This window comes from Drosophila bipectinata, chromosome 2L, assembly GCF_030179905.1.
Source record: "Drosophila bipectinata strain 14024-0381.07 chromosome 2L, DbipHiC1v2, whole genome shotgun sequence".
In the NCBI taxonomy this organism is placed as follows: Eukaryota; Metazoa; Arthropoda; class Insecta; order Diptera; family Drosophilidae; genus Drosophila; species Drosophila bipectinata.
In genome coordinates, this window is record NC_091736.1 from 21,436,475 (window position 1) to 21,462,101 (window position 25,627).

At 45.9% G+C, this 25,627-nt stretch overlaps 1 protein-coding gene and 5 non-coding genes across 11 annotated transcripts in view; 2 read left to right on the forward strand and 4 right to left on the reverse strand.

Moving 5' to 3' along the window:
• toc (toucan) overlaps window positions 1-24,814 on the forward strand; it is a 73,948-nt gene extending 49,134 nt beyond the window's left edge. For 3 of the 6 annotated variants that reach the window (XM_043213838.2, XM_043213840.2, XM_017248447.3), the window contains 7 exons: window positions 561-698; window positions 4,935-5,108; window positions 16,661-16,947; window positions 17,322-17,558; window positions 21,556-21,751; window positions 21,811-22,492; window positions 22,615-24,814. In XM_043213838.2, coding sequence (XP_043069773.1) covers window positions 561-698; window positions 4,935-5,108; window positions 16,661-16,947; window positions 17,322-17,558; window positions 21,556-21,751; window positions 21,811-22,492; window positions 22,615-23,623 — 2,723 coding nt within the window. In that variant the 3' untranslated portion in view covers window positions 23,624-24,814. Of the gene's footprint in view, window positions 1-560; window positions 699-4,555; window positions 4,862-4,934; window positions 5,109-7,955; window positions 8,997-12,375; window positions 12,515-16,660; window positions 16,948-17,321; window positions 17,559-21,555; window positions 21,752-21,810; window positions 22,493-22,614 lie in introns of those variants that run through there. The other 3 variants (XM_070277548.1, XM_017248438.3, XM_017248463.3) reach the window with 3 other exon arrangements.
• TRNAG-GCC (transfer RNA glycine (anticodon GCC)) lies at window positions 1,584-1,654 on the forward strand. The gene has a single exon. It is a non-coding gene; the product is annotated as a tRNA-Gly (tRNA).
• Window positions 2,168-2,238, reverse strand: TRNAG-GCC (transfer RNA glycine (anticodon GCC)). Its single transcript has one exon. It is a non-coding gene; the product is annotated as a tRNA-Gly (tRNA).
• Window positions 2,473-2,543, reverse strand: TRNAG-GCC (transfer RNA glycine (anticodon GCC)). The gene has a single exon. It is a non-coding gene; the product is annotated as a tRNA-Gly (tRNA).
• TRNAG-CCC (transfer RNA glycine (anticodon CCC)) lies at window positions 2,655-2,725 on the reverse strand. Its single transcript has one exon. It is a non-coding gene; the product is annotated as a tRNA-Gly (tRNA).
• Window positions 2,890-2,960, reverse strand: TRNAG-GCC (transfer RNA glycine (anticodon GCC)). The gene has a single exon. It is a non-coding gene; the product is annotated as a tRNA-Gly (tRNA).
• Window positions 24,815-25,627: the final 813 nt, after the last annotated feature.

Sequence of the window (25,627 nt, forward strand, 5' to 3'; positions counted from 1 at the left end):
GCAAGATAACTACTTTGTGGAAAATGGGATTAGCCTGTGAGGAAAGTTGAAAGCTGTTAGGGGGAAGAGGCCATCTAGATCCAGCAGCATTCTGCGTCTAAGCTTCTAAATTTAGTCAAAAGTACCGCACATTGATGCTCACCAAAAGTAAAGCACTTGAGAGTCTCGTTCGATTTCTTTCATGTGGAGCTCACTTTCCCCACCCTTTGCGAGTTAATAGATTTCTGAACACGCATAATATAATTTCACCCCATGTTTGTGTATTTTGTGGGGCAGACACTTCAATTATGGAAGCAAATACATGCAGCGGGGAGCGCAGACCCCCAACGGATGGTGGAAAACAATTCACAAAACTACGCATCGTTTCTGCTTTTGAGTTATTAAATGGGCATCCAAGTACGTAACTCAACCCAACCAGGCACTTAAAAGCTTCGCAATGTCAGGCAACGTGTTCCCGCATAAATTATTCGCCGGCATTCATATTTTGATTTTATGATATTTTGAAGAACATAGTATTATTTAGTTTTTCACACTCTGTCGTCTTTTGTTTGTCTTTGCAGGAGCTGCCAAGAAGCGAGATGTGCGCAATCTGAGCATATCGCCAACCGATCTCGGTCCGCCACCCAAGACCCAGCAGACGTCCAAAGGACAATCCTCGCGCAACAAATCATCTACAACGTCCACGCCCACATCGATGCGTAAGTGCTTAATTCCCATAAACTTTATATAATTTTGTATGTTGACGACCTAATGGTTTCGGGGTGTGACATTGCGATTACCTAAGATGTAGAATGCTGCATGGGAATTTTCGTAATTTTGGTAAAGCTTGAAATTATTACATAGATCATGTACTGGATATTTAGAGAGGTAACTTGGCAGTGAAGAGTATAACACAAAGGATTAAGTTTCTTTAATGAACAGCAGTTTTGTTTTTTGATAATGATAAGATGTCAGCTTCTGACCTTTTCCCCTTGAAGTACTCCCGGACCTCGTACACAGCTAAATGCGAAATCATCGCTCAGGTGAAATGCGCAACTTGTTGCCCTCAATGAGTTGCTAAACCCGCCCGCATGGAGTCCGCAGCACTCCTAGTCCAGTCATGAAACGGCTATATTTCAATTGAGGGCGTGCCGCAGCTTCCAGTGCCCGCTATCCGCAGATGGAATGAAAGGTGCAGATACAATTTAGCACTTAATTCCCACAGTCCGCTCTGAGGAAAACAAATCTTTGCCAGCTGCGCCGTGTCAACCGCTTGGCTTGGGGTGACACTTTGTCTCCGGGCTCCTCGCAGCGGGCCCCAAACTCCAGGATAAATCGGCGCAATATGTGCCTGGGAATTTTCCACAGTTTCGGCTCGTTGAGTCATTGCCGGTGAGTCACATGGTCGCATAAGACTCAGAAGACTTAAAATGGTCTAGAAAATGTAAATTCCAATGAGTTTCTTTCGGTTTTCTAATCAATATTTTGTGGGCTCCCACATATGTAAAATATTCTTATCTATTCCGACACGTTTCTAGCTTAATTCTCCTCAGCTCCCCCAATCGGTAATTTCATTGAAAATCTTTGACTCCAATATCGCAAGAGCATCGGTGGTTCAGTGGTAGAATGCTCGCCTGCCACGCGGGCGGCCCGGGTTCGATTCCCGGCCGATGCAACCATCTTTTTGGCCCTTGAAAATTTTATTTTTTTATGATCGTGCCTGGTTCATGCAAATGTTTGCGAGCCTGCACAAATTAGACTTAATAGGGAAATTCATTGTGCTCGCCCCTGAGCTGAGACTAAATTGGTCTTCATGACGCTAGGAGAAATGCCTCCTCCGCTGGAGTCTTCTCGGCGGCCTCCGGGCATTCTTTTTATAAAATGCCCAACGAAGAGACCAATTTAAAATGACTCTACCCCCATCCCGATCGCATTGCGATCAGTCCCCGGCAAATGCAAATAGCGCATGCTTATCGCGCTCTTTTCGCAGAGTCGTGGAAACAAAGCGTGGAAAACGATGGTGAAAACGTGTTTTGCATATTCAATGCTTAGGAACAGGGAAAAACTAGCTTGGCCCGGCTCTTGCTCGCGGCTGGAATTTCTTGTACTAATTAAGATCCATTTTGCTTGCTTTCAATTTCGTGCAATTAATCTCATGTGAGTAAAGTATGTGCAAAAAAAGGTATTCTGCATCGGCCGGGAATCGAACCCGGGCCGCCCGCGTGGCAGGCGAGCATTCTACCACTGAACCACCGATGCTTCTGCGAAAATGCATCTTTGCGAAGATGAAATTTTCGTTTGGAGCTGGAAAATTCGCAACACTAGATGAAAAACCGGATTTGCAGGGCAGTCCAAAACTCTAATAGCGAATCTTTTATTAAGCCAAATATAGTTTTCATTGTTTTTTTTTACGGATTCTTAAAAAACAAAAATATACCTTAGTGAATAATAGAAAAAAGTTTAATAATTGATAGATGACAAAAAATTAATTTATGCATCGGCCGGGAATCGAACCCGGGCCGCCCGCGTGGCAGGCGAGCATTCTACCACTGAACCACCGATGCTTGTGACGTTTCGAGGTCAGATTTCCCATTGTTATGTTACAATTTTATAAACCATGATAATTTTTGAATAAGAAAGGATAAAAATAATGTAATCATCTTCATAAAAAGAACTGCATCGGCCGGGAATCGAACCCGGATCACTCGCGTGGGAGGCGAGAATTCTACCATTGAACCACCGATGCCCCATTTCGGCATTGGTGAAAGTCGCCAAGAAGAGAAATAACCTGATCGGAAGAACAAAAGTAATGGGCCAAGCGTTTAAAAATATTGTAATTAATTTTTAGAGTGAATTTGCTTTCTATGTTGAAGTTTAATCAAAGGGAGAGTATTTAAAAAAAAAGGATTTTGCATCGGCCGGGAATCGAACCCGGGCCGCCCGCGTGGCAGGCGAGCATTCTACCACTGAACCACCGATGCTTCAATAATATAGCCGGCAGAGTATAGAAATACAAGCTTAAGAATCTGTCACTATTAAGCTATTTTTAGCTTTTATAATGACTATGATTAGAACTTGATTTATTTTTATGACCTTTAGGCCCAATAAGTTTTTTTTATTATTCATTTGGTACTCCCATCACGGAACGAGATTCCAGTTAACTTAGTAGCCTTTAAACGCCGCACAAGCGCAGTACTTAACATGGTTCAGTATTCAGGTGGTGGCGCTATGGGGCAATCGTGATTAAAATAAGCCTACATTTGCCTACTTAACCCACGCCTTCGATAGCGCTTCGTCCGACGAGCTGGCCGCAGGAAAACATCCAAATGATTATTGGCATAATTGCGCAAGATCGATTGAGTCGTCGGCACTTTCGCACCTTTTGTATCTTTGAGATACGAGTGCCCACGGAATTGAAGACAGAAATCCGGTTAGTGGCCGGCATGGTAATTGCTTAACGATGGCCCACGCGTGGGCCTCTTAATCTTAATTTTTTTTAAATGAAAGCAAAATTACTGCCCGTTTTTCGAGCTGAGTCTTGGGCCGCCCAGTAGAGTTCTTTGTGGTCGGTGGCTCCTCGTCATCTGTCATCCGTCATCCGACATCGCATTGGAGTTCGAGTCCGTGTCTGACATTGGCATTCGTGGCATTGTAAGCTCTTTTTTCGGGCACGATCGCACTGTTTGTACTTGCCAGTTTTTGCCGCCTAGACTTGTACTAGCCATTTATGGCTTCTGGCGCTGTTTGGAGTTCAGCTTTTTGCTTCTCGGCTCTGCGGTTAGCATTGAAACCCGAGCGTCGCCAATCGGGGGAAGACGAACTCTTCAGTAATTCAGTAATCGGAAATTACCCAAAACAATCGGGAAGATTCCGGCTCCAAAGTGGCCATGAGGTCAGCAGTCCGCCAGGGACTGCAGTCGTGTGCTTGCAGCGGGACGGGGGGAGAAGCAGCTACAGCAAATTATGCTAATTATTCAAGGAAACCTGTATTTTCAGTGTATTTTCTTGTTTCAGTGCTGTCTTCTCTAAAGACCTTGCATATTTTCTCTTAAGCAGTTAACGATCAAAACTGCTTTCTTCTCAGAACTTGCACCTGGCAACATGCACTGCTTGAGCAAACCGCAACATGGTATCTTTTGGGGGCATTCCGAATACTTGCCAGTGGAGTGCCAAGTCAGAGTTCTTGGATAGACTCGTAGCACTGCTTTGCCGTAAAGATCCAACTGAACTGCTTTCCGCACGCACCTGCCGGTGCAGTTGGCTGGAAAACAGGTGTTTCTGTTTCGGCATTCCTCAGCGGCAAATAAAGCGTTGAATGCGTTGCGTCGTAGGCTGAATATGGAAACTGGTTTTCTTTTGATTTCATTAATTTGGTCAAATTATGACATGCTGGGCGGCGAGTGGCGTGCCGAGTGCAGCTCCCGGGAGTCGCCTGGCCAGAGCCCGCCTCTGTTCTTTTGCTGCGCTCCCTGCATTTTGGCATCCGAAATGCATTGATAGCCTGGTAGGCCTGGTGGAGATTTTTGGCTTTATCATCAAGTCGGCCTGGCTGGGGGCTTCAGTCTATCTGTCACTACGTTCACTTCAACCAGTAAATACAGCACCTTTTCTATCGTCGGAATCAAAAGATCTAATTCTACATTAGTACAGATAAGTTTGGTAAACGTTTTTATTCTTTTTGTAAGCCTTTGGACGCCGGTCGCCGTTCAGGGTAGAGAGGATAAAAACAACAGAATTATAATGGGTTTAGGTCGATATATTTGCAATCTTTTTGGCCGTAAAAATTCGAGTGGAAATGATCTGGGAAGCGAGAACGACGAAATGTACGAAATGTACGAAGAAAGCCGTGAGTCCTACCGTGGTTCAAACCAGCGGCCCAAAAGTATGCTTAAGTTAGGCCTGTCTTCACCCGGATTTCAGCGAAAGTTAATCGTTTCTCCCTCCCCTCTTTGCAGACAAACGATTGAATGGAACTCCAGCCATCGCGGCAACCACTACGCCCATCAGCGCCGCCAAGGGAGTGGTGGCCAAGTCCGCCACCACAGCCACAATCAAAACCCCCCAGCAGCCGACGAAGCTCAAGTCCATAACCAACATCAGAGGCCCCTCGACTGGCGTCGTTTCCGCGGGTAAGTGTCAAAAAGGTTCGAACGAGATAATTACAAAATTCAGAGCAATTCGAATCGATCGTAACCCCATTTCCGAAAACCCCGCACGGAGTGAAAGCATACGAAATCCAAGCTTCAAGCTGAATTGGTTTCTGGCGGCCCTCCCAAGCCTTTGTCTGCGAAAAGTTGGCGACTGCGAATCGCTCTCCTAGGGACAGTTTTCGGCTTTAGGTTTCGCAACTTTTCTAATTAATATTAAGACGCCTAATTAGACATCGGGGACTGGGAAACAAGGCCTCTGTCACACACTTCTATTCCATCTGGACTAGCCCCGTTCTCGACTGGCACCTGCTCCGAACTCGCTCTACTGCTAAATGCCGCTCACGCCTCGAATTGTTTTCAATGTCACCGTGGCAGCTTTTGGATTTGGGATGGGCACTAGTGGCATTTTACTAATGTGCGGGGATTATCTTAATGGGGTTTGTCTCTTCAACTTGTTGGCTAATTCACTTTGATTGGAAAGAAAGAACTTATTCCATATTGATATTCTAGTGGCGGCCCATTAACACTTTTTGCACTAAAGTTTTCACCTCTACTACTAACTGAGTCCATAAGTTGAGGCTTCATACGCGCCCTGCTCAGTAGTTGGCCGGTACACTGCCACTGTTTTCGGACTCACACACCCGTAATGCTTACATAACCGAGGGCCTGACCCCCCTGGCAGGTGGTTCCTACACACACGCTCTGCGAGTACTGGCCCCCACACTCGTTTCATCCACAAATGTCGCAACTTGTTTATGCCGCTACGCGTTACTGGCCGCTTAAGCGAAATGCTTTGATGTTCAACGAGGGGCTCGTTGTTGTTCTGGCTTTTGCATTGGGCGTTGGTGTGTGCTCCACCGCCCCCATCTAGAAACCAACCAGAAGCCAACCCCCAGGCACTCCCACGCACCTCCCCTCGAAAGTGCAGCTTTCGGCTTGTTTGAAGCTAAATGGTTGACTAAATGGCTCGAGTCTCAGCTCGAGCCACTCTGGTTTCACCCACTACTCTCTTCAAAATCTGTTTTATCAAACTTATTTATTGCTTTCACACCAGCCACTTCGGGCGAGGCAATCAATTAAGTTGTCATTTAATTTTGATGGTGCGTGATTGTGGCCCGCATGTGAAAAAACGGCGAGAAAGTTGTAGCTAGCCAAGAGTCGTGGTTCAGATACCCTAACAAGTGGTCAAATCTATTGTCATTTGGCGTTTTTTAAGCCCTGGCCTTAGTGACAGTATCATAGAGTATTGGTTCCACCAGGTATATTTTTAGTTGGGTACTCATGAGAGAAATGTCTTTCTTAAACGCACGCCAACTCTTTTTGGCGGTTTGTGTTTCTCGAGGAGTATCTGCCAGGCTTGTGTGTGGCCAAGACAGCCCATTATCTGACGGCTTGTTTTCACTCTAATTTATGGCCTACACACATCAAGTTCATTGATTTCGGCGCTGTCGTGGGCTTGTCTTTATGGCCATTTTTCACGCTCTTGCCCGATTAATTGTCAAGCGCTTTTCCCGCGGCTCGATGGCACACTTCAAGCGCTAGAAGAACTGCGGGGAAGTCTATTAGGGCTAGCAATTTGCATTTTCGAGCTGAAGATACGGATTGTTGAGGGAGACTGGCACTGGCATCGCAACGGCAATCGGAACTGCAAAAAGCTAATGGCCGACCCTCTTCGGCAGAAATCAAACACCGACACGCACCTTTCCAGTATTCGATGTTTGGAAACACTTTTACTTTTCTTTCGCGGTTTCTGCCATGCGTAACCAACGCAAAAACCTACCACGTCACAAACGTAAAAAGTTATTACTGCTTTCGGTATTGAGTACGTTAGCGTTTCCACTACAATTTGCAATTCATACGGGCCCACACACGAAACCGCTTTCGCAAGTCGGCTATCTTGGGCCTTGCAAGAAGATGGCTTGATCGGACCACCAACGGCAATCGATAATTATTGATTAATAATTGCATTAAGAAGCCCATCTTCAAAGTACGAGTCTATTGAACTGTCAGCGAGCACTTCAAGAGCCCAGTTCGCACGACTAATTTATGCCAGAAGACTGACAGACCTCCGCTATTTGCACACAAAAGTTGGCTAAAACCGAAGCCAAATGTTGCATGAATTCCGAGAGGCTCTTAGGGCTTGTGCAATGGGTATTTGAATAACATATTTTGGCGTGAGAACGCCGCATTTCGGCGGTTATGCATACCTTGATTGGCTTATTTATGAGCGTACGGATTTTTGGAAATAATTCGGAAAACATCGCCGACTGTGTAACGAGAGTGGCGGGAAATGGGGTTCGTGATTTTCTCTGTCGGACACTTTCTTCAATAAACCAATTGTTTCGGGCCGGCTTACGTAAGCGGGCGATTTTTATTAATCCGAGACTTTCTGTTTTCTGATTACACCCGATGTCCGGTACACGCTACCGTAATCTCAGTTCCTGGAAATCAAAGTTTGTTTGCCTCCGATTTGTTAGCCGCACATCCATGGATGCGAGATTGGGGTCAAGATCTGGCCAATTTTATCCGATAAGAGGGCTTTTTTGGCTGCTCATAATTATCCCAGCTTAAACCTCTTCAAACCTGATCAGTTTATGGCTCTCTAGCTTCTAACTGGAGCGTGGCTTTTAATGAGCTGTGTTCTTTCTGCCGCGGTTTTCACCGCCTCTTCGGCTTTGTGTTGTGCTTAGCATGTGCTCACCTGGCCAGGCCCAGAGCCAGCTTTTTCCGCCGGCCAACTGTGACGCGAATGTCAGTGACAACTTTGACGAAAACTAAAGCGATGGCTGGAGCAGCAGAGAACGCATGGAGTTATGTGTCAAAAAGGCATCTGCTTCGGAAGCACTCTTTTAAAAATTGAAAAAATTAAATGTTTCTTTCAAATAATTTCCTAAATTTTAAATTCCGCCTTAATTGCTAAGAACAGTGTGTAGTCCAGAGCCTGGCTTCCCACTTGCACTACCAAGTACAAGCATATGTGAACTGCTGGCAGTCGCTGCAAGCCAAGTTGGAGTTCGGTTTCGAAGTTGGGGCTTAGTGTTGGAGTTTCAAGCAATAGCCGGCGACGGAGGCAGCGACGCCAACGCTGGCAGAGGCAGCCGCCGAGGCCCCGCCACTTTGTTGTTAGCGGATCCGCGGTTATTTTCGCGCTGAACTTTCAAACCGGCGGACGTGTGTTTCGAGTATCGTGGCGCGGCTCTTTGTGGTGGTATAACAGATTGAATATATTCGCCCGATTCGCGGTTTGGGAGCCACTGGGAGTGCCTCCGAGGGCGCATGCTCCGGAAATGGGCCTCAACGAGTTCGTGTCACTGTTCTATGGCTCGTCGCAAAGTCTAAACTCGAAAAAAACCGCGTCCGTGTCCACGTATTCTTTGCCAACGGTTGCCGATTGGAAGGACTTCCAGCAGATGTTGAAAAATCACAAAAATGTGCAGGCCAAAAAATATGGCTACAAGGACTATCATCCCAGTGAAGTGAAATTCAGCAAGCTCTATGCGGGCCTGGGAGCGGGCGGCGGTGTCAGCGGAGGAGGAGGAGGTGGCGACACTACGGGCGTGGGTTCTAAGGGGGATGGAGGCGGTCTCAAGAAGCTCCTAAACAACAACAGTAGCAGCACCCAAAACAACAACATTACCAACCCGAGCAACAACTCGGCCAAGACATCGAGAATCCCCACAACCACTAAGTCCATGACTTCGTCGGCGTCCTCCTCCGGTGGCAGTGACTTGGACATATTCCGCCCGTACACCAAGAAGTCCCTCAAGTCCTCCCTGACTTCCTCGCCAGCCTCCAGCTCCTTCCTGTGGACATCGTTTCGAATGCCCCGCAAGCAGAAGTCCTCCCTGGCCGAAAAGAAGCGCGGTGGTGAGTAGTTGGAAAATCAATCGTGGAAGATCGTCACTGAGTTATCCTAGTTGAGTGTTTGGTTAGAAATGTAAATGGTAGAAGCACTTGATCTAGTTAGTGACTGTGGCTAAGCATACGAAAATCAGAATAAGAAAGCACGTTTCTCTGAGCATAATTGCTAATAGCCCGCGGCCAGTCTGATCTACCTCAACCATCGCAGTGACCCATTTAGTCGCCTTCTCCCCGGGGAGAACAATGGGAATTGTTGTGTTGTGGCCTTCGGCTATTCGGCTAACGAGATGGGAGATCTGGGAATTGCTTAAGCATGACCCGCAATCACAGTCAACCTGGTACAAGCGTGTAACGGAGTTCCATGGTTATCTGGTTATGGGGCATGGCCGATCTCCCGAGTTCTTTGAAAGCGTCAACGAGGCGTTACAATTTCTCTGCTCTCGGCTTCAGTTTTTGGCAAAAACTTGATTTATTTCTGCCATTTCATTAGTTGTCTTAATTGCAAAGTTTTAGCTTGAGCTTTTTTCTTTGTGAGGCTAAAAATAATTTCGAGGAAAATATAAAAGCCGAAAAAACATCTTAATGACTGGAGTTTATAATTTTCGTGTGCCATGTCATCTATTTGCTTGTGAGATCACCAAGGCAAATAAGTGATTTGGCAAAAAGTTGTTTGGACCTTTAGTGTTGAGACCATTAGGGAGGGGACTTACTCGTTGCGAAAGCATTGACTTCATAACCAAATGGCTGCTGACCACCCCTAATCCTTTAATTGTTGGCCCAGTTCTGAGAAGCCTTATCTTAACTGATTGGCAGGCCCAGTAGGTGCTTTTCGGGACACTTAATATTTATGGCCACAGCACTTTCCATCGCAAACAAAGCGGCCTGGACTGCGCATGCCTCCGAGCCCAGTAGGCGCAACAAGAAGGCAGAAACCATAATCTGGCCGCCTGCCATCGCGTCCTTCGGATGGACCGCCATCGATTTTTCTGAGGCGCCTGGGCCCGGGCTCCTTAAGTCTAGTCTGGCGACTTCTGCCAAAGTCTGACGACGATTGCCCCAAGACCCAAGAAGCCCGGCTACCAACAGATGGACGATGAGTCATCTTGGAACCACCCCGGCCGACGAAAACAAACTTTCGCAGTCACTTTCTCCTGCCGCCTCCCCCCGCCCGGCAGGCCAGCATAAAATTGCATAATGGCCTCTTCGCCTGTGTGCTCGTTGTGACACACTGACACTCATTGGGTTGCGATATGACAGCCGCAGGAGAGAACGCAGGCGCAGTGGGGCTCCACTGTTATACGCCACTTGTTTACAGTGCTTCTCAGACCCAGCGGACTCCAAGTGGACTCCGAGTTGGCCAACAAACTCGCTGCACTAATTAATAAATTGGGGGGGATTGGGGGCAGTCTCGAAACCCCCAGGGCAATTAAATCGTAGCCGCCGCTGCGTTAATTAACGGGACTGGTGCGCTTTTTGGCGCTACCAAGCTGTGACCACATGCGCCTCCGGCCGTCTTTGGGATGGCTAATGGAGTCAAGTGCGGGCCCCGAAGCGCGGCGGAGAGGCCAGGCGGTCGAGTGGCGGCTTCTGGCCAGCGGAGCGCAACAAACTGTTGCCTCCCAGAACCGAACCATAGCCAGAGTCTCTGAGAAACAGAAAACTCATAACCAGCCCACTGATTGATCAATGGGCCCTTGGGCTTTTGGCCGAAAGCCAAACTGTCCTCTGTCCCATGTAGCGTATGCGCAATTCCACGGAATTGGGAAATAAACATTGAACTTGCCTTCCTTTCGCCTTCCTTCAGCTTGGCCCACATGGCCGGAAATTGAGGCTGGGGGCCTGTTGCAGTGGCACAGTGGCAACATTAATGGCCGCTGAATGGGTGCAAGCGGTCTATAAAAGCGGACCAAAATGGCTGAAATCAAACACAAATTTACATAATCGATAATTCATTTACGGTTGCCTTTATTGATTAATTTTTCACAGTTTCGAGAGCCAGCCACTCCACTTGGCTATGATTACAGTCTTTATAATTTCGCCGCAATTCGCTACGCTGCCCAAGTTCGCTGCTTATAATTTAGTGTTTTGTGCGTGAAGACTTAATAACTTTTCGCCCGTTTCCAGTTCTACTACTTCGCTATTCCGCTATCACCTTATTTTTAGTTTGATTCTCTGCCAAATGCGTATTCGGACGCGACGCTTTAGGTTTGGCTCGGAGGCCTGGGGTACCCAACAAAGCGGACAGCCCAGAAAAAAACTATGCCAGCGAAGTTTTTATTGAATTACGGCCGCCTGGGCTGCCTTTCCTCTGGATTTGGCTGTCGGTGGCAGTGCAATTAACACTTGTTGACAAGTTCACCAGGCCATGCCAGACCCAGTGGCCGGAGCATAGGCCCCCAGCTTACTTCACTCATCGCGTGGGTCGCCCACATTTAATTACCCAACAACAGCAGCTGCTGCGACCCGAAGCCACTGGCCGGGGCTATGATTTTCTGGCATTAAATTTTGATTTATATTGGACCATTAATTAGCGCCACTCGCCCTGAGCCGACTCGCAGTTTTCCTCTTCCACCAGCATCTGTAACTGAGGCTGAAAATTAATTAAATATTGCTCATACGCCGCGTTGTCATTCCGTTCCCTGGGCGCCTGCTAAGGCAATTAAGTGACCCTCGTTAGTGCATCTCATAGCGAATATTCGCCACCCTATATAGTATACATATATCTCTCGGAATATATATTTCTCGATTTGCTCATTGTTGACTTTCTAACATTTGTTCATTAATGTTGTGCACATTTGTACTTATTTGAACATGAATATGACTAGTACACTGGGAAAAAGTTTATGCTAAATAGAATATTAGTGATGCCTTCGCGAAACGTTCTACTACTAGTTTCTCTCAGTGTAAAATTGCGCCGCTTGGCGATCCCACAACCCACCATGTGGTGAAATGAGCGCCACAATTAGCAACAAATGCGTAGCCCCTACACTGAGTATCGCCGATCGCCACCGAAGACGACAGCGAGCTCCCCTAGATTTAAATTAAATCCATTAGCAGTTCGTGTTTGGAGGCTTGCGCTGTCGGCTGGTCGCCTAGTCGGGGCTCGACAATTAATTTTTTCCATGCGATTGTGTTTGGCGGCGTGGGTGCGTGGCCTAAAGGCGCTTCGGTCGAAGCAAACAATGTGACTCGCAGTAGTGCCGATTGTGCCTGGAAATCGCTGCCGAGAGGCGTTCGACGTCATTAGTGATGTCCCCAAGTGCCGGCAATTAAAATCGATTTGTCCCTCCCTCGCTTCAGGGAGCCTGCAACGCGATGCGTTTCTTAATTGAAAGCCCAGTGCAGAATTAAAGCAAATAGAGCGGAAGCACACTGTGTCGTGGTAGTCGTTGTGATGGAAATGTTCCAGGTGGGCGGACCAGGACCAGAAGGTGCCTGTAGTGCCGGTGATGCCGTTAACGAATCCGAGGCCTTGGCGGCCTGCGATTATTATTATGAGCACACCGAGGACGAGGGAATTGGCGGTAAGCAGCGCAGGGATCTAGAAAGCCTAGATACTCTAGAGAGTATTCCTCGGAGAACAGTGATTGATTTGGCAAAACAAACGCACAGTTTGCGAAAACTGTCATTGAACTATTTATGCAAAATTAACAAATTATTATTTCATGCAATGGCAGGACTAAGCCCCTCTGGTTTCAACACAATTTCAAATGCTGAAGACTAAACAAAACATAACATATAAATAACTAATGTCTAGCATATGGGAATATTTTGAATTGAATATATTTATTAACTCAGAAAAGTTAAAAATATTCAGAACAGTCCGGAACGAATAACAAGCATGGTGTCTGGTGGTCAATATTTACTTAAGATAATTTCTTATTATTTCTTATATCACCCACTCATTAGCTTTCCAGTCATGAAGCTTTTCTGTGGTCTACTCAATGGTGAGACTGATATTTTACAGTATATCCATGTGTACGAAAACCGCGAAATTTGTACATAAAGCAATCATAGCACTCTTCAAAGTTATTCAAAAGCCTCATACATATGTATGTAATAATTAATTGGACGGTTTTGGTACATATTGCATTATTTTCGATCGGCTGGCTTTTGCTCTGTTTGTATAGCCAGAGCGGAAAATGTTTTCGTGCACAACTTGGCTAAAAATAATCATTAGAACTTGAGCCAAAAACGAAGAGTGTTTAAAGGCTTATTTGGCCGTCGAAAAAGATAGAAGAAAACAAATGGAAGTGCGCCAAGCGACGACACTGCGACCTTGAGCGTGCGTGGCTCTGGCAAATAATACAACTGGGAATGAAAAACAATGCCCAGTTGTAATGGGTGAAATGAAAATCTGTGCCCGATGTGCCATAAATCCCTCAATATGTGTATCTTTCATCGCCGGACTGCCTGTGCGGAGGGATTCCCTCCCCGAAATGATTGACATTCAGCAGAAATCGATGTATCCGGTTGAGGGAGGCTGCCCTTCTGGCCCTCTTTTCGGAAAATTGTTTACAATCACCCGGCCATTGGTCTCTTTTTTTACCAAACATGCATAATTTAGTGCAAATATGTTTACGTTCAGTGTCATTAGGGTCTGTCGGTAATTAATTCGATGGCATTTCCATCTGTTGTTCTCAATATTGTTTAGGATCGTGGTGTTCGGCGCTTCCGGCTAATTAAAAGTGGGTTTATGTGGTGGCCACAATTTTAATAAAGCTCTTTATTCGAATTCTTTGTTAAACATGTCAAGTGCCTCGCACTCTGGCCAGCCACTTGAGAGTGTTCTGCCTCGATGCTAAAATATTTTGTTTTTGAGGCAATTAAAGCAAGGCAGAGCACAGATACCCAACCCAATCCCTCATCCCAACCAGCATCTGAATCTGGAAAGCCAGTAGCCGTCGCGTCGACCTAAGCGCGAAATAAAACAGATCCTAAGATACAGATACATGTACAGATACAGGCAAGTCGTCGCTTAGTTTGCCAGACAAGTGAAGTGATTTTTGCTCGGCTGGCCTCTCCAAAACGCAACTAATTGAAATGCCAGTTGCCAGTTTGGACTGGCTGTTGTTCGATTTAATTACGCGCATTTTCATTGGACATGTTTTTGTGGGTCGCCATGGGTTAAGCCAGCCTCGGCCACTGCCGAGATTTGAAAACTCGCTAAAAAGGCAAGAGCAACATGCAGCAGCGACTGCAACAGGCAGCTGCCTAATGCCAAATAAGATATTTCGGAATTTCAATTATTTCCCATCGCCCAGTGCAGGCTGGCCGTCTGTCGGCTGTCCACCTGGCCGCTCAGTGTCACCTCCACCCAGCCCACTGTGCACACATGTCGAGTTTGGTCGAAAGGCCTGAATCTCAAACTCAAAACCCAAACCCAAACCCAAACCCAAACCCAAACCCAAACCCAAACCCGAGTCATTATGAGCTCGGCTGACCGAATGCGAACGCGGGACATTGAATGCTATGGGTGCCCCGGTGATGGTGATTGATCTCGAATGGCGGCGAGTCTTCCACCTGGTGGATGCTACGCAGCTTGCTGCACTGTCACTGCTCAAGGTGCAAATACTGTTACCAGGGAAATCCTCCAGACGAGCGGCTTTCTTTTGGCTCGGCAGCTGGAAACACATGCGACTGGCCAGAGCCAACGAAACCGGCAATTCGTTTATGTTAAATTACTATTCAAAAAATAGCTTTCCATTACATTGTCATTATCTAAATTGAAGCTTGTAAACTTTGCTGTAAATCAAAAGGAAAATCATTGCAGAGATGCTACTCAATCAACGTTTTCAACAATTCATTGGCAATTATTCATCTTGTGTTGAGTACTTTCCTTCAGAGCAAATAAATATATCTTCCAAGCACAACTATTCAATTGAATTTATGTCGAATGAGATACTCAATTTTATAGACTTCGGATGTCATAAACTAAATATACAATCGATGGGAAAATCCACTTGCCCAGCCAACACTTTTCACACCAGCACGACGAAAGTCCCCGAGGAGAAGATTTCTGAATGAAACACTCCCGCGGCTGAGTTTTTCCAAGACCCTAAAAATCGTAGTGCAGGAAAGTCTGGGAAGCGGCGGGAATACATCGCGAATTGTCACAACTTCTGAGGTGGTCGGTTTCTCAGTCGTAAAATCAACCCGTCGCCGCGAGAGGTCCGTCCCGCCGCACGGGAGATCCTGTCAGCAACTTGTTGCGATTCGACAGGGACAACACCGGGCCGTGAGAACATTCCGGTGGACACTATAGGGAAAATCCTGAAAAATATGCCAGGGAAGCGAGCAGATATTCGCTGGCCTTGCAATTAATTGGTCGTAGCTAATGTCGTTTAATCGCTTAATTGCCATGAGAAATGTCCCCTAATTGCCAAATGAGCCTGTCGTGTGCCAGACTTGTCCGCGTCGCTCGCGCGTCGTGTGTCGTTGGGGTTTTTCCGATTGCGACGGGGCCAAGGTGAAGGTCTTACATTAATAATTATTAATTATGTTTTCTCGGAATCTATTCGAACGAATTTCTTGCCAAGTGAACTTGTTTTCCCTGCAGCAGAAACACTTTTAAATTCTCAAGGAATCTAATTCACGTGTTCAATCCCCCGCCCATTCAGTATTATTCGGAACTCTGATATACAATCATATACCTAGTCCATTCAATCGTATACAGATCCATACACAAGAGAATAACCAATATTGTTGGGAAAAATTATTTTTGAGAAAGCCATTTTATGTCACAATCATAATTTTCCTTTCAACCTACTCTTATGTTCATGTGGATCTATAATGTAGCTGTAATATTAAAACATCCCGGGGTAACGATCTCGGTGACAACTCCGGAAGACGAACCCCACTTTTTTAATGGAGACACCAAACAAATTTCGCTCACTGCTTGCCCCTCTGCGGCCGAATAGGAAACTTGTGCAAACATTGACAACTTAGTGTGTCCGCTCGGCTTCGGCCATAAATTTATGCGGTAACATAAAACCGTCAGCCGTTGATTATGGCCTCCTTGGATTTGGCTGCTCTTTTCCATTTTTTCTTTGGCCGCAGATCGGTTTGGCGCATGGCTTGTAAGGAAATCCAGTAAATTATGGACAAGCACACATGAGTTGTGGCTGATCGATGCTCGGATCACAGCGGTTAGTGAACTGGGCACCACCCCCTCCCTTCTGACCAATCTGCAAACACGTTTACTCGCTCCCCACCCCTCTGAGCCAGTCTTGGCTTGTTGGCCGAAAAATTGGCCACGCATCCTCTCTAATTGACGGACCCCCCATTGGGGGGTGATTGCTGGCAATTGATGATGACGTTGGACCGCCTCTGACCCGGGGCGTGGCACATCTTGCGCCCGGAGCGTGATGGCTTTCCCTTTTGTCAATGGAATTATGCAAAAAGTTAATTTGCTGCTATCGCGGATTTGTCATTTTTTCACTGCCATGAAGTAATGCCTCTTTTTGCCCTTTCCAGCAGAGGTTGGACTCGGAGTTGGGTGACTCACGGTTAGCTCACCATCGTTAGTTCGTCTTCAAATGACAGCGAGATCTCTATTCACGGGATAATGAGCAAAGACTTTCGCCGTTGAATTGCACAACCATTGAATTGAACCGCCTGGGGCATCTACATGTGACTAATACTTTCAATTTTATTGTTTACCTTTTCAGAATCCCTGCGATCTGGCGTGGATCAAACCGAACTAAGGGAACTGAACAGGGTGTCCCCCAAAAATGGCTGCCCCACTCCGCCCATGGCACGCGACTCCAAGCGGGCCTCCATTGGCTGCGAGCTGCTCTTTGAGACTGAGGCAAAGCTCAAGAAGTGTGAGGAGCAGGTTCCCCAACCTGATGTGGCAAGTATTACGCCCCCGGAGACATCAGATTGCGATCCGAAGGCTCCCGAAAAGGAGCTCAAGTCCAATGGAATCAATAGTCAGGAGAGTACAAGTCAGCAGGTGAGTTGGTATAAGTAGATACTTAAGTAGATAACCTACTAAATTATGATTAAAAGGTGTTCAATGACAAAAGAAAAAATAATAAATCTTAAGAATATTTTATTTACTTTGACCTTCTCAAGCTTGTAGATAGCTAGATAGCTCTACTAGATAGCTTGTTATGGTTAATTCCGGTAGGATTTGAATAATTAACAAGAAAAGTAAACGGTTGGATTTAATTGAATTAGTAATAACTTAAGTGGTTCAATGTTAAAAAGTTAAATCAAACTGAATTTATTGGGTCTCCTTAATCAGCGGCAGAAATATATTGTTTATAGTATTATTCAACAACTGTAATCTCCAAGAATCCTAATTTATATCTATTCCTTTAACAGCCCAGCTCAGAGGACGCAATTGAAGAAGTGGGTCAGACCATAAGCTCAATGACGATGGTTGCCGCGCCCCCCTTGGACATAACCGACCAGTACCCCGCCCTGAAGCCCTACTCGGAAAACGGAAAAGTGGACTTATGCCGGCTGGCCAAGTTCTGCGAGAACAACCAGTTAGAGCGGCGGGAGGAGCACCGGCAGATCCTGGGACTCGCTGTCATGGTCCAGTTCATGTCCCAAGAGGTAAGTAGAAGAAGAGTAGCGAGTAAAGGCCAGCGCGAAGCAGGATCAATGAGGGATCAAAGCAGGCGCCAGGGATTTGTACCTAGCCCTTTGGAGGGAATAGTGCCCGAGATTCGAATTTCAATTGTCCACCGCGTATGTGAATTTCGGGTTCACCTGCTCTAATAATTCCCGAATGACCCAGCCCTTCCACATGTGAGCCCTCCATTGTCTCATATTTGCCTTAATCTGTGCTTAAAGTTGAGCTAATTTCGTTTAATTGTGCCAGTGCAGGCTAAGCCGAAACTGCAAACTGAACACTGGGCACTGAGAATGGGAAACTGAATCCAAGCCGATGCCCGAAATTGAGCCGGGATGTGGGCTCGTTCTTTTTGTTTGCACTAATTAAAAACTCTCCTGAAAATTCCCTACACAAAAGTTTCCTTGCCGAAAAATCCCCAGTCCATGCCGGCACCCCTTCCCTGGGTTTCGGGTCCTTTGTACTCGAAATTCTTTCTCCGCCGGACAAAGTGAAAGGGTGTGAGGCGGCGACACATTCTAGTTCATCTACATGGCACGCCATCCTTTCAATTAATTGTTTGCCATTTTCGGTGTAAAGGATTCTGATCGCACAATTGAAGATTCGCCAGGACACGTGTGAGTTTTAGCGAGATTTCCATCTCAAAGCAAATGGAAAATATTTCAAAATCTTCCCTGATTTATTACTTTTTTTCACAATTTTACCTGCTGGTGTGCGGAGGCTCCTCGGTCCTCTATTAAATACCTATATATAGCAAGGTCATAAAAATAGGCGACGAACGCGAGAAACATTATTTAAACATTTGCATATGCTGAAGATCCTCTTGAAATTCAGGCACATAAATCGATTTCAAATGACTTCTCTACCGCAACTCCGTTAGGGAAAGACTATCGGTTGTACTTTTATATAAACGACAGATTAGAAGCAGGATGATTCCAGCAGCCTGCAGAGAGACAATTGCGTAAATCCGTTCTTGGTTAGAAAAATTTCCGGAATAATCAAAACAATTGCCGCCAGGATATTCAGCTGTTTTCCAACTGCCTTCCTACTTTCTTATGCAAGCTGAAAGTGACACAATACCTGAAATGTGAAAAGATAAATCCATTCTCTGACAATACGTGTCTTCAGCTGGTGGCATTATGCCATCGTCATTTGTGTTGGCCATTTGCGAGCATTTAGCTTCTCTTTGAGGCTCTGAAATTAAAGTCGGCAATGTGGAGAAGTATTCCGCAATCCCTTAAGCTGGTGCCGAGTATTCACTGGCCTGAGCTGGGGGAATTATATAGGAAGCTGTAATCGGAAGTTGTGGAAACAATGTTTTAAATGTTTGATCCTCAAGAAAGATCCTAAGTCATCGAATCATTGTTAAACATGTGTCACTGTATATCATTTAAATCTTGAGAAAACTTGTCAAGCGTTAATCACTTCAGAATTGACTGTCAAAATATTTTCGTGGGTTTTCTTGGCGCTTACACGTGTTTTAATTCAATTTGTATGTTTTTTCTACTCATTTCCGTATTTATTTTATGCACTCTTGGAAAAAACAAACCCCGTTTAGTACTCCTTTTGCAAACATGGCTGTTAAGGGGAATTACGGGATAGACGACCGCAGTGTTTGCCAAGCGGATGCTGGCCGGTAGCCGCAGGCCGCAGGATATGCAAATAGAAACATGCGGTGGATTGTTTATTCTGCTCGGGTGGAAATTTCGGGGAACGTGGCAATCGCGCAACATTTCCCTCTAAAAGCCTAAACTTATGTTGCAACAGTCGGAACATAAATATTTATTTAAATATGATCCAGCAAGATTTCACAATTTGGTGTGAAAACCGAGGAAACACAACCGGCAAGGTACCCGTATATTGCTTGGGACAAGGACGAAAAGGACCTAGCTCGTGATAGGTTAATTTTTATGAGTTCGCTGCCAAACCGAAGGCCAACATTGGGCCTTCGATGCTTCTCGATCTAGAACAGATCGAACAGAGCCCAGCTTTAGAATCGCCTCGATTGCCGACAGAAGGATTAAATCCAGTCGAACGAGTCTCTCGGCGGCAAGTCACTAATTTCAACACTTTAATTGCGAACGTCCTTGTCAGGTAATTGCCGCTGTCTTCGATGTCTTGACTGGCTGTCCATTTGACTGTCGCCCGAAATGCACCGGTCTGAGTCCGGCCGAGACATAGATTTCGCCAGAGACATCGAGACATGATGGCTATTAATTTCTGGACGAAACCGGGCGTGGCTATAGCAATTTACAAATCATTTGGCATCGGCCAGAGGTTGGCATTCTTCATTTTGGGGGACAGAATTCAGCCAGGCGTCTGCACCTAATCCAATTTTTTGGCCAAAATGTCATTCAGAGAAAGACCCTATTAATAGGCCATTAAACTCACGCATTATACATTCTTGAATTTAGTTCAATATTAACATTTGAACTCAATTTCGGAAAAGCCAAGTACTTTTTCAATATTTAATACTTTTATTAATATAATCGAACTTTCAACTTTTTTAAGCAATTGAACGCCAGACTTGTATTGGAACCGTTTTTGCTTAAATTAGATATTCACATCACACCGCATGTTATGGGAACTATTTTTTATTTATTTTTATACCTGGTACTCGTTGGTTTGTTTAACTGATTCGCATCAGTTACTCCCCTGAAATCTGCAATTTTCGAGACATTTTTCGATTGGTAACATCCACTTGAAAGCCATTTGATGTAGTTCATCTCCACCCACATCCTCTATATGTGAGGAGGGTCGAGGCGCTCGGGATTTCGACACGCATCCTCCCAAAGTGTTGCACGCGAGGTGCGCGCCATTACTGTGAATTTGAAGTGTAGAGGGCCGCCCCAAATGCGTAGGAAACAGGAAAAGGGTTCCCACCTTCGGAAGGCCAGACGCGTGACCAATGTCGGTGGGTTGATCCCAAACCACATGGTCTTGGCCGGCTAGATCGCTAAGCCTAGCTGGGTGGGTCGCTGGCGAAGATTTTTCCCGGGTGTGACCCGGTTTCGGACCGCCCCTTTTGCCTTGGCCACCGAGGGATACACCCACGTTGCATGGTTGTTTTTTCTTCCGTCATATTTCAGCTAGAGCAAACCCTTTTCCCAGCATGTTTTAGATGTGAGTTTTTATTTGAGCCATCTCTCGCAAATCCGTTGCAAATATTTGGCTCGCCATATCCGGAGAGCTCGTCTGATCCGCCTTACCTGGCAGGAAATCTGTCTCGTGTCCCTTTTGCCTTTCCCTCCTACCTGCCCCGGCCGTCTATAAAACCAGATGGCCGAGCGGAACAGTCATCAGTCTACTGCAAGTATTCGTGTTCAACACATCGCACAAACGTGAGAAAAATGTTCGAAAATCTAGTGTTCACCAACGAGAAGTTGTCTGCGCAGACCATGGATTTTGATTTGATTAGCTGGACGGTGCCGAGCACTCCCACAAACACCACATTTATGGATAACATAAACTTTGCCCAGGGCTTTGAACAACATGAGGTATGTTCTCCACAGGAAGTACTTCTTGATTGCACCACTTTACCGTGGAATGATTTTATTCAAATTTTGGAACAGACAGTTCCCATTTCCGATTTTTAATTTATTTCATAAACAAATTTGCAATTGATTTGTTTAAATCCCGATGTACTCCCAAGAAATGCTCCCAAACACAAGCTCCCCGGCTAATCGTGAAAAGTTGCCATTTGGTTTATGGTGTGAGATTTTAGGAAAGGTACACACCTTTTGGATGTGACCCTCGAACCTCTCTCATTGTTCCTGGGGAAATTCCCCGGCTCAGAGCTCGGAGACATTGTCTTCTCGAGATTGCCACTCAAATGTCATCTTTTGTGCGACTTCCGCGCAAAACTCTTCAGCCGAAGATGAAATTTCGTTTTAATTGCGTGGGACTACCTGCGAACTTTATAGCCGGCTTTATAGCGACTTCTAACCCCGATTGTTTACCTTTATTTGCGACCTGCAGCTAGATGCGTTTTCGTGCAAGGAGACCAAAGAGAAATGTGCCCGCGCCAAGGGAACTCTGGAGGATACGATCGTTCTGCTGCAGCAAACACAGAGGGACTGCGAGAAGCTGCGGGAGGAACTGCATGCCAAAGACCTCGAATGGGCGCAGCGGCAGCAGGAAAGGGAGCTCCTGCATCGCGATGAACTGAAGCAAGGTAAGAACAGGAACACATTCTTGTATTAACTAGCAACGACTAATCTGTTTTTTTCACAGCCGAGGAGAAACTCTTCGAGGTGCAAATGCTGGCCAAGAGACAGTTCCGCGAACTGGAGTCCCAACTGCTGTCTAAAGACGAGGAGAACAAGCAGGTACAGGATGCCTACCACACAGAAGTCTCGCACAAAATCAGTTTAAAACAGGAGCAGTTGTCCAGTGCCGAGTCAAAGGTGCTGGAGCTGCAATCACGCCTTCAGAAGCTAGAGTCGCTCGATCAGGAGAACCGTGAGAAGCTCATCCGTAACGAAAACACACATGCCGCCCGCCTGGCCGAGTCGAACCAACGCGAGCAGGATCTGACCGATCAGGTCAAGGCTCTCACGAAGGAGCTAAATACCCTAAAAACCAGCAAGGAGCACAGTGAACGCGATCTGCGCGACCGTCTGGCTCTCTCCCAGGACGAGATCTCTGTCCTGCGCACATCCTCCCAGCGCCGCAGTCCCATCACCAGTCTGCCGGACTCCTCCAGTGCCGAGCTGATACGGCTGACCAGCGAGGCGGACAGCCTGCGGTGCGTCCTGGAGCTGAAGCAGGCCGAGATCTCCAACCTCACAAAGGCCAATGCTGACCTGGTCCGCGTGAACGAGGAGCGCATAAAGCTGAGCAATCGGGTGGCCCTGCTAGAGTCCCAGAACGAGATGCTGCGCAGTGAACTGGATACCAAGGCCGACAAAGAAAAGTAAGTAGCTGATGATCTTCTATATGAATTAGAGACGGAGACTAAGGTTCCTACTAACTTCCTACTAACTGTGGTTTTTTGCGAAATATATAATTAACTGGAATCTCTTTTTCTTTTATCAGGGACATCCATCAGAAGATGGAGGAGCTCCAGAAAGCCTACAGCTACGAGAATTTCAAGCGCAAGCGGCTCACCTTCGACAAGGAGGAGCTGCAGTACACTCTAAAGCAGCGTTCGGAGCAGCTACAGGCGGCGGAGGCCAAATTGTTCGAGATCTCGCAGGACAGCAGTCTGCTCGGTTCTCACGGGCGCTGTTCTTCCGGCCGCAGCACCCTGGCCATTAGCGGCACTGAAACCAATTCCTCACCCACCTCACCGATTATGAAGGGCATGATCGAGCGCAACGACTCGGTCAGCTGGACGCTGGAGATCGAGGACGAGGCTTCCAAGGGCGGGGCATCGAAAATCGTTCGCCGATCGGGATCCTTGAGGAGCAACAACGAGCAGCCAAGGTTTGCCCCCATACAGCGCCGCCAAATTTCAGGCAGTAACGGTCACTCCAACGGACTGGCCAGCAACGGAGGCAATCCGCTCAGCCAAAGCATGTCGGCCACGGCCCTTCAGAGGGGTGAGCAGGAGGGACGGCCACTTTCTCGCACTCGCTCCCATTCTATGTGCATCAAGGCCTCCGGGTCAACTTGCGATTCTCCGCAGCGGAAGAACCGCTCGCGGCAGTCCGAGGAACTTAACCTGGCCGATTGGAACGAGTCGCGCGATGCTGGACAGCCAATGTGCTCCAGTTCGCCGAAACAGTCAAATGCCGAAATGCATCCGCGCAGCTCGACTATGAAGCTGATGAACAGCGAGGTTAAGAAGTTCCAGGAGATCCAGGAGTCGGCCGGAGAGGCCATGGTCTCTGGCGCCAATTCGGAGGACGAGAGCTGCTCGGCCTCCTCGGAGGATATGATGCGCTCCTCCGCTTCCAGCACCGCTTCGGTGGGATCCCTCACCAAGCGGCCCAAGCAGCCTCCTTCGCGGATGTCCATTGAGGAGGCCCTGCCCTGCTGCACCCCTATGGAGGTCAGCTGGTCGGAGGATGCCGCCGATGCTGCCGCCAGTGGGTTGGCATGACATGGTGGTGCCTTCGAGGACGAGGCGCAGGCCGTGGAGCAAGTAGCCGAGGCAGCGGAAGAGGCTTACGAGTTAGAGGAATATACCCACAGGGAACAGTTTCTGGAGGAGGACGAGGATGAACTTGTCGTCGGTGAAGAGGAGGAGGAGGATGACCCGCCCGAGAACAGCGAAAGCGATGATAGCTTTTAAAGCGCCTTTCCAGGATTTTGTAAAACAAATATATGCCTAATACTGAAGGCATTGGGTGGAATAAAGCAAAGCTTAACGTTTATATAGCACCGGTATCATTGATGGATATATAAAATACAGACGATTCGTACGTTCTTATTCTGAAGTGTTTGTGTAAATAATGCATTTAGCAGTACGGTAGCTCATAGAAGGCGCTCATCTATACAATTATAAATAATATTAATACTACAGTTGTCGAGCACAGCAGGCGGAGCCGTCTCAGTGAGGAGGGGTAAACAAATAGGAGGGGAGTACATTTTTTAACCACAAGCTAAACCAAGTTTAGAGCGTATACAAGCTACACAGTAAACTTAAAAACGTTTCAAACTTAAGATACAACAGTAATGGGTAGCATTTATCTGAAGCAGTATGAATATTCGCAAAACAAACTATATGTATCTGTACGGTTAGCGATCTGATATTGATATTGTATTCTAATCGCAACGTGTTACCCGGCTAGCTCCCCAAAAATAAATCCCTCGATTTAAATCTTAATGCCCACTGCGGTGTAACAATACCAATTTAGAACGTCTGAGGTGGTGGACTCGCCCCCACCCTCCGACCTAAGCTTTAATTTCTCGTATTTGTGTAAAGATCCTAGATATACTTATATTTATTATTTAGTCTCTAATGCCTTATGAAAAGAAAGAAATCCAATTAAATTAGTTTGTACTCGCTATCTGAATATGAATTTCGTATTAGTTCTCTAGCCTAACTACATTAGTTTACGTTATGTTTTTATATTGTTATCATTGGATTGTGTCCGGAATGTGCGAGTTTTATATGTATAGGTTCGGGATCCGCTAACTCTGTAAAACGCAGCATTGTCATTATTTTTAAGTATGTTATTTTATTGTGTGTCAGAAAATAGGAGTTCCAGCATCTGTCTTAAATGTATTTTTCCCAGATATCCTGCAGAAATGAAAATATAAATAAACACAACTCTACCATTTAAAACTACTTACTACGTTTTTTTGCTAAATAGTTTCCATCTAAATTCAAATAATAAATAAGTAAACTGTTTCAGATATGGAAGATTTTTATTGGGTTAAAAACTTGTCTTGGGGAACCTTTTATATTATATACATATATTGTTTCACGAAAGAGCCATTTATATTTATTTATAAAATATGTTAAATTGGAGAATAATTGTTATTTGTAAATATTTAATATTTATTTTAAATTCAATATTAGATGTTCTACGTTGTTTTCAAATCTGACAAGAAAGGATAAAACCGGATATATATCGCAAACATCGGTTGTAGTTGGCCGATCCTTATAAGAATATCATAATATAACCATAACCAGAATATCCTAATGGTATTACAATATCAAATCTAAAAAAAAAGTCCCAAGCTGCTTCTATCTTCAAAAACACGAAAGTTAGGGCCATGATACAATTAAAACAAGAAAGGAAAGCTAACTTCGGGCGGAGCCGAAGTTTATATACCCTTGCAGTTAAAACCGGATATATATCGCAAACATCGGATATAGTTGGCCGATCCTTATGGGAATAGGAATATATAATCCAATTTATTACAATACAAAATCTAAAAAAAGTCCCAAACTTCTATCTTCAAAAATACGAAAGTTGATATTTCTACCAAATACCATTTCCGATCGTTCAGTTATATGGCAGCTATGGGATATAGTCGGCCGATCCTAATTAAATTTGGTAGGTTGGGTCAACTGACCAAAAATAGAATCTGTATTAAATTCCAGCTTTCTATCTTCAAAAACACGAAAGTTGGGTCATTTCCGATCGTTCAGTTA